The 9,479-nt window shown below is 36.0% G+C and overlaps 1 protein-coding gene across 1 annotated transcript in view; it reads left to right on the top strand.

Moving 5' to 3' along the window:
* Window positions 1–76: 76 nt before the first annotated feature.
* Window positions 77–9,479, top strand: part of LOC144294470 (membrane-spanning 4-domains subfamily A member 5-like) — a 17,527-nt gene continuing 8,124 nt past the window's right edge. Inside the window, exons 1-4 of the mRNA XM_077866110.1 lie at window positions 77–348; window positions 2,640–2,768; window positions 4,016–4,072; window positions 5,030–5,182. Coding sequence (XP_077722236.1) covers window positions 196–348; window positions 2,640–2,768; window positions 4,016–4,072; window positions 5,030–5,182 — 492 coding nt within the window. The 5' untranslated portion in view covers window positions 77–195. The remainder of the gene's footprint in view (window positions 349–2,639; window positions 2,769–4,015; window positions 4,073–5,029; window positions 5,183–9,479) is intronic.

Here is a 9,479-nt window from a genome sequence, read left to right as displayed (position 1 = left end):
GTATTTTACTCACTAACCTTGAGATCTTGACCAGTACTGAGATTCCATGACTTTGTGACTCTATGGTTCTATAATTCCAAGACAAAGCACAACAATACCAGAGCTCCAGACACCCTTGGTACAGGAGAAGAACATGGTCTAGACTGAAGTACCATCAAGAACATTTTTTAATTTCAAAATATCAACTCCACCATCATGAATCCAAACACTGCACATAATCCTGTATTTCTGGTATTTCCTCCAGAGATCACTATTCCTGATGTGCAGCCAACAGACCTTACAGCCCCAACCTTTGAGTCTAAGAGTGCTTTTCCAAAATTACTTGCTACAAAAATGAAAATCTTAGGGGTAAGTCAGATTTTCCCCAATGGTTACTCTACTGAGGATGTGTTATGGACTGTTTGTGTTCCCAACAATTCATAGTTGAAACCATAATTCCAATGTAATGGTGTCTGGAGGTGGGGCTTTTGGGGATAATTCATTCATGATGGTAAAGCCCTCATGAATGAGAGTAGTGCCCTTATAAAAAGAGGTCAGAGAGGTAGCTAGCTTTCTTTCCACCATGTGAAGTTACAAAAGGGAAGTCATCAGTCTGCAACCCAGAAGGGGTCTACTCCAGAACCTAATCAGGCTGACACCCTGATCTCAAACTTTCAACCTCCAGAATCACGAGAAATAAGTTTCTGTTGTTCATAAGCCACCCAGTCTATGAACCATGGGCTTAATCAGCCACCTCAGCAGGGTATTATAGATTCCAAAACTTTGCAATAGAAACTAAACTAGGATGGGAGATGGAGGGGGGAAGAAAAGGGAAAGAAATATCTAGTGGCACAATGTTTCAAGGTAATTCCAACTTTTATTTCCATTCAATTCAGGAAGTATGTGTCATATTTCTAAACCAATTGTGTACAAGGGTCTATGGAGAGGAAAATACAAAATGAATAAGCCAAAATCCCTGGGCTCTTGAAGGTTGCAGTTAAAGTAAAAATCTCCAAGCTGACCATCTAGGAGTTTTTTCCTAGTCAAGTTCAGAGAAAAGGAAGAGAAAAATCAAGTAGAAGTCAATAGATCAGATTTTATTATTGAGTCTACAATTCTACATTTTCTCAATCAAAACTCAGAATTCATTTTCACAATATGATATGTTTATATGTGGGGCTTTTGCAGAAAATCCCCTTAATACTGTAAATGCTCACCTCCCCATCTACCTATTTCATGAATATTATCTTTTTCAGAAAATGTGATTCAGTATGTTTAAAGTTATGATAGTGCCTATATCTTACAAAATATATTATCTTTCAATCCCAAGGCTTCAAGAATAGAAAATAGAAAGAAATGTACTTTTTCCCGGGGTGGGGGGTGAAGAAAGATGGCCCACTGACATACAGAAAAGGACCACCAGTCTAAACTGCTTTAGTATCTATTCAAATATAATGGTACTGAAACTTCTCTTAGAGTTCAAATTGCTTTAACAATATGGATTAAACTGTGCAAAAAATATGTTAGATACTATGGGGGTTACAGAAATAAATATGACCTAGTTTATCTCATTGAGGAGAATAAATACATAATTTAGAAATAACAAAGTAATATTTAGAAATAATAAAATAACAATATTAAACATCACATTTAAATATAGCATCTAATAAGAGCCACAAATGGTTGAGGGTGAGGGTCAGGAGAACCCAGAGGGGAAACAGTTACTTCTATCTGAGCAATGAGACAGGGCAGCCTGGGTAGCTCAGAGGTTTAGCGCTGCCTTCCCCCCAGGGCATGATCTTGGAGACCTGGGATCCCGTCCCAGTCGGGGTCCCTGCATGGAGCCTGCTTCTCCCTCTGCCTGTGTCTCTGCCTCTCTCTCTCTCTCTCTCTCTCTCTCTCATTCTCATGAATAAATAAATAAAATTTTTTAAAAAAATAAAAATTATAAGCAATGAGACAATGCCATGGCAAATTCGGTACTTAATCTGAACCCTGAATCAGTGATGGAATTTTAATAATGAAAAGGACACAAGGAAAGAAGAATAGAGATAGAGAAAGATAGATAAAGAAAGCATCATGGTAGCATAGTTTGGGAATGGCAAAAGAGCAAATTAGACTTGAAAGATTTAATGGGATTAAAAGACAAAACAGAATACATACTGTTTTCTATAGTGATACATGCCCACCAACGGTGCACCACATCCTCACCAGCACCTGCTATCTTGTCTTTTCGATGATAGCCATTTTAATGTGAGGTCCTATCTCTTTGAGGTTTTGATTTGCATTTCTGTCCTGCTTGGAGAGTTTGACATAGACCTCTCAGCCTAACCTGGAGATTCTATTCAGTAAGTATGGGATATAGGATATAGGGCCTGAGAGTCTGCATCTCTCATTCTCAGGTGATCCTAATGTTACCAATCCCTGGGTTACATTTGCCAGAGCATTGATCTAGATCGTTTTACCTGTTACCAAATATCAGATAAAGGAATTAAGAAAGCACCTGGGAGAATCACAAAGGGGCTTCTACTGTCCTCCCCTTATTTATAAAACAAGGTAATTGACAAATCCTTTTAACCAAAAGAAGATTGTGTACATTTTTTGAAAGGTAACCTACTATTCCGCTTTTTCCTTACCATGACTTTTCTCTCTATTTACAGGCTATGCAGATCCTATTTGGAGTGATGAACTTTTCTTTTGGAGTCATTTTCATTTTCACTTTGGAAAATCCATACCCAAGGTTCCCCTTTATATTTATTTCAGGATATCCATTCTGGAGCTCTGTTTTGGTGAGTGTAGTCAATGAGTTCAATTTGAAGCCATGCCAACAGGGAATCTAGGGAATTCTTAATGACAAAATGAGCTGCATTCAGTTGTATGATACGCTTGAAAAGATAATATAAAAATCAACTTTGCTGGAATTATTTCCCCATTAATTCATCAGAATTGCTGATGTTCCATCAGTCCTGAAGTTCCTTTGGGAATATGCCCTTGGGTTTTGATGTCATTTGTCCATTCATTCATTCAAAATGAGTTGATATTTATTATAAGCCACACACATAGAGGAAGGCAAAGAGGATCCAAAGGTTAATAATACATGAACCCTCACTATGAAAGATATAATGAAGTTTCCTCAAAAAATTAAAAATAGAATTACCATATGATCCAGCAATTCTACTTCTGGGAATATATCCAAAGGAAATGAAAACCCTACGTCAAAGATATATCTGCACCTCCATGTCTAGAGCAGCATTATTCACAAAAGCCAACCCCTCGACAAGTGAATGGATGATAAACAAGTATATCTATATATGTGTATGTGTGTACATATATATTATATACTTTATATGTATACATACACATAATACATATTATATTACATATATACATACACACATGAATACATACACATGTATTTAGGATTGTTTTCAGAATTCCAGGCATATTAGTTAGGAGAACATACTGGATTGCAAATGGTGTGAAAGGTGTTTCTTGTAAGAATGACAGAATCTGGGACCCCTGGGGGGCTTAACGGTTGAGCGTCTGCCTTGGGCCCTGGTCATGACCCTGGGGTCCCGGGATCGAGTCCCACGTCAGGCTCCCTGCATGGAGCCTGCTTCTCCCTCTGCCTGTGTCTCCGCCTCTCTCTGTGTGTCTGTCATGAAGAAATAAATTTAAAAAAATGAATGACGGAATCTGATCTTACTGGTTGTGAAACTGGTTTGACACCAGTATGTCATATCAGAGCTGAGTCCACAACAGCTATACAAAGAAGGTGTATAAGAAAACTAAAGCCAAGTAAAGCTTTAAAAAAAAATCCCATGTTCAAATAGTTAAGGCTAAAATAATTTCTAGTCCAGCAATTTGTCCACTAATTATTTGCTGACAATATTATGAGGCATCTGTGCTCACTGCTCTGGATCATGTGAACTAGGAAGGTAGGAATGCAAAAGAAACAAAGGGATTCTATTCTCTGAGAACTCTTTAATTTCAGTTAAGCAAGCCTATCACTGAGATTATTTATTCTTTTTAATAGTTCATTAATTCTGGAGCCTTCCTGGTTGCACTGGAAAGAAAACCCACAGGAACTCTGGTGAGTTACATTTTGTCCTTTACTAAAAATTTGCAACTCTGAAATAATTGATTTTCACCTCGAAAATGAATGTGGAAAATCATTAACCCACTATAATTCCACAAACTTCAAGTACTGACACCAATCAAGGGCATTTGTCTTTTGTCCATAGAATCATAAAACACTAGTGCTGGAAGAGTTTTCTAGGTTATCCAGTTTCTTATTTTATATATGAAAACACTGAAGCATAGAATAAATGTCAAGTTCCTAAACCAAATGGTGAAATGGGTTTCAATATTCCAGTAACTCATTCATTCATTTTTCCTGTATTTTTGGTGTCACCTCATGCCAGACACTTTGAAAGGCACTAGTTTGACTCACATAATAGACACACTGTCAAGACAACCTAGTTAAATCTTAAAAGCAGAAGTTCAAAATAAATAATACAGTGTTAATAATGCAAAATTTTAACTTACAGATAAATCATAAGTAGAATATTTTACTTTTCTCAATGAACCAAATATTAATCAATTAATCAACAATCCAATAAATTATTTCCAACACAGGACTTCTCCTGTAGGTTTGAAGTTTTAGGAAAAAATAAAAATTGCAAAGATATACAGTGTTTAGTTAAGCAGAGTCATAAAACAAAAATGTAAGTAGGTCCTGACTTTTACCAGAGCATCAATGTGGCTACGCCTAAGTACCTCTTTTGTTCAGTGTGCATCCCTCCCCACAACTAAATGGGAGTTAACTTAGGTACAGATTGCGGGAGATGGAAGGGTTATTAAAAGTTCACTGGATTCCCTCATTCTGTGTCTGGGAACCTGAAGCCCAAAGGGATGAAGTGTCACACCCATAGGATCACACAACTGCTTTGTGGCATTGCAATGCTGTGACTAAAATCCTCTCTCCATCCAGTCTCCCTCACCGTTGCTTTGTGTGTAGACGCAATGTCATGATCTTCATCTCTTTCAGGTGAAGATGAGCCGAATAATGAATTTTCTTAGTGCCCTGGGAGCAACAGCTGGAATCATTCTCATTGCATTTGGTCTCATTCTAGATCAACACTACTTTTGTGGCTATGTTCAAGCAGTTAGTCAGTGTCAAGGCATTGCTACCCTATTCATTGTAAGTATACTGCTTTTTTTTATGGCAAGGAGTAATAGGTGTATTCATCGTAAAAGTTTATTAGCATCCAATCAGTAAAATCCAAATAATGTTGTGGGCACATATATTTTCTTTTATTTACAAACATTTACAAAAATCATAATTTCTGATGGGTTATACCAGGCATTGTGGAATAGAAAAATAAACACATTACAACCCTCCACTTTTAGGAATTCACAGATGAGTAGAGAAGATAAAACATGTACACCAATTAGTATAATGTAAAAGAGTGCTATAAGAAGAAAACTACAGGTATAGCAGTATGGTAGTAATTCATAGTCCCAGATGTACATTAGAATTGTGAGTGTTTTTATGGTTTGGGTTTTAGATTTAATATTTAGACTAGACTTCTGATTAAACATGGTATATACTGAAAATAGGCATTTAATCCTGCTCTTTCCAAAACACCACTAATACTAGTTTCAGGAAATGTAAAAAATGTAAATCTACGTGGAAAGAAAAAATAATCAACAAGACCCATCAAAATTTGCCAAGAAAGCTGGAGAGTCATCACCTAAGGAAAAGGGAGTCCACATGGAAGTAAAATATCAAAGTTGCAAGAGCAGATATCCTTCCTCATCTTTTTCCTGTATTTAGAAGGAAAACATATTGTCTTTCATCATTAAGTATGATGTTGACCCAGGGTTTTTTAGATGGACTTGATCAGGTTGAAGAAGTTTTTTCTCTTCCTAGTTTGTTGAACATATTCACGATGTGTGTTGAATTTAGTGAAATGCTTTTTCTGTATCAACTGAGATGATTATGTGGATTTTGTCCTTTGTTCTATTGTTATGATGCATTGCACTGATTGACTTTTTAATCTTAAATAAACTTTACATTCCTGGGATAAATCCCTCTCAGTCATGCCGTATAATTTTCTTTAAATGTTGTTAGATTCGACTTTCTAGTATTTTGTTAAGGATTTTTGCATCTATATTTATAACGGATATTGACCTATAGTCATTTTTTCTTGTGCTGACTTTATTTGTGTCTGGTTATTACTGGCATTATAAAATGAGTTAGAAAACATTGCTTCCTCTGATACTTTTTGGCAAATTTGATTAAAATGATATGCAATATTCCATAAACATTTGAAAGTCTTCACTGGTGAAATATCCTGGGTCTGGGCTTTTCTTTGTGGGAAATTGTAAGAATTATCTGTTACCAGTATACTTAGATTTCCTATTTCTTCTTGATCAGTTTCAGGAGTTTGTCTCTTATTGTCAGCATGAATGAATGAAGAAACATGGCAATATTGATTTTCAAGAAGGCTGACTTGGTAGTATTGTGTTAGTAGGATTGTCTACCAAATAATCTAAAACTTTAAAGTAGCACAGAGGAGATAAAATAGCTGAGAGGATGATCCAATCACCATCAATGGCGTTGGTCATCTTGACGGAGGGTAGTTTTATTTCAGTCATCTTGAGTGGAGCAGTCTAGTTCCTAATTCTGAGGAGCTTGGGCCACCTGTGTATTAGGTGCCCTATCATTTGGACCATTTACTTTTGTAAAGTTGCTAGAGTACTACAGCTTAATATCTGTAATAAGTGTGGTAGCGTGGAAGTAGTGGTGATGATTTTAGTAAGACCTTATCCAATGAGGCTTAAGTGTAATCTTTCTCTGATATTTCCAAAATAACCAATTATTTGTCTAAGGTGACAAAGAATGAATAATTAGATGGCTGGCAAGGAAGAGTAGTCCACATCTGCTAGCGGAAAAAAAAAAGACAAATTTATTTTATAATCAGAGTCATCAAGATGAAAGTCAAATCATTCACTGAGATATAGTACAGAATTAATTTCTGAGAATCTAGTCAATGATTACCAGGAAGTAAGAAGATAATAGGGATAGTGAAGGCCTTGGAAAATCCAAAGCTTTTCTGACAAGAAATTAGCAGCCTACAACAGGGGAATATGTGAAGAAGAGTCTCTCTTACAGCAAATTTCCTACATATAGACAAGACTGGAGAAGGTTCTTATAAGACTTTAATGATTAATCCAAGATAATTGGTCCTAGACAAGATATTGTTCAAAGAACATTTTACTTATTACTCCTGGTGGCAAGCTAACAACACATAACTCCTTCCCTGGGATTTATTTTTATAGATTGGCAAAAATATAGATAAAAGGCAGATGAATAGACAGGATAGTTAGTGGCAAAGTTTTGGCAGACCATCTTTTTCTTCACCACCACTCCATCAAGGGAAAAGAAAACAAGAGCAGATGTGAAGAGATAATGAAAAAGTCCTGGGAAACCTTCCTAGGACAAATAAAATAAACCCTACTCAATAAAAAGTGCTAGACTTACCTCATCACCATGAATGTGCAAACCCTGGACGGGGCTGCTCACAGGTAGTCAGTGGAATTGCCAATAAATGAGTCAAGAGGCTAGAACCTTAATTGTGAGGAGTCTGGCTAGACCTCTCTGGGGCGTCTGTGACTATCTAGCACTGTCAAAGACCACCAGGAAAATCAGTGACAATTAAAAACTGAATCTATTAAATTTGGTGATCAAGGGGGAACATAGGTTCCCAGACACAATAGGGGGAAACAGAAAAGGGCATTTATAGGGTTTCATCATCTGGAATAGTCATAAGGCAATTTTAGGGGACAGTAACAGTAGCCTGGAAAGGAAATGGTTAGATCTGCAAACTAGACAAGTTACAGGGACAGTCAATGGTCTAATTATTGGAAAACATGAATTCACATGGAAGTACCATTAAAAGATTTCTCTGTGGCCTTATTTTGACATGAAGCTCTGAGACATCTTATGTTAAAATCTTGAACTTAGATATTTAGTCTTGTGTATATATATATCCTTTTGCACTTTATCAATTTGTTGAGTCAAAGTAGTTATTTTTCAAATTATGGGGATTTTTTTCTTTATCAATTCCCAGTAATCTTATCTAAAACTAAAACAAAAACTAAATTACCAAAAGGAAAATGTAGAAGCAACTGGACTGACACCTAACTTCTCAAAAGCAACAATAAAAGCCACAAAACTGAACAATATCTTCAGTGTTCTGAAAAAAATAACTGCCAACCAATAACCTATCATTCACTGCTCATTGTTGTGAGCTATAAAAAAGAATGAAATCTTGCCATTTGCAATGGCATGGATAGAACTAGAGAGTACTATGCTAAGTGAAATCAGTTGGTCAGAGAAAGACAAATACCACACGATTTCACTCACATATGGAATTTAAAAAACAAAATAGATGAACAAAGGAGGAAAATAAAGAGAGAGGCAAACCGGGAAATAGATTTCTAACTGTAGAGGACAAACTAAGGGTTGGTAGAAGGAAGTGGGCAGGGGATGGGCTAAGTAGATAATGGGCATGAAGGAGGGCACTTGTGATGAGCACTGGGTGTTGTATATAAGTGATGAATCACTAAATTCTACTACTGAAACCAGTATTACACTACATGTTAACTAACTAGAACTTAAACAAAAACTTGGAACAAAAAAAATGAAAAGAAAAATCCTTACAAAAATGAAGAATTTTTAGAGATACAAAAATTGAATATTCCCCCTGCAGACTAGCATTAAAGGAATGATAAGGAATGAACTTCAAATAGAAAGAAAATGATAATACAATAAGATCAAGAAGGAATGAAGAACAAAGAATGTGATAAATGTGTGGACAAATACAATACTTCTTGTGTAATGCAGTAATAATAATATACATTGAGATTTAAAATAAAGTAAATGCCAGTCAGTCATTAACATATAAGTAAGTGAGAAGGGAGCAAATGGTGTTTTTGCTATTTGTGTTTGCTAATGGCCTGAGTTTTCCCTGAGAAGAAGGTGCAGGTTTGAGGAACTTTAAACTTTGATATATATTTTTTAAAGATTTTATTTATATATTCATGAAAGACACACAGAGAGAAGTAGAGACATAGGCAGAGGGAGAAGCAGGTTCCATGCAGCGAGCCCTATGCAGGACTCAATCCCAGAACCCCGGGATCATGACCTGAGCTGAAGACAGATGCTCAACCACTGAGCCTCCCAGGTGTCCCTAGACTTTGATATGTTTTAATAATGGTATAGATATACTTAGTCTACTCTACCCTACAACCAAAAATACACATTTTTGTAACACATAACCAACAAAGGATGACTATATATTGTTAAATATATCTATTCCAGATAAATACCAAGGTTGAAGTCTTAGTGTATGTTCTTGTGCAATAAAACAATCAACAATGATAAAAATAATTTCAAAAGTCCCTATGTGGTAAGATATTAAGAAATATGC

This window comes from Canis aureus, chromosome 23 (assembly GCF_053574225.1).
Source record: "Canis aureus isolate CA01 chromosome 23, VMU_Caureus_v.1.0, whole genome shotgun sequence".
NCBI classification, from domain to species: domain Eukaryota; kingdom Metazoa; phylum Chordata; class Mammalia; order Carnivora; family Canidae; genus Canis; species Canis aureus.
Note: the sequence above shows the minus strand (reverse complement) of the source record. Positions and strands in the feature narration are given on the sequence as shown.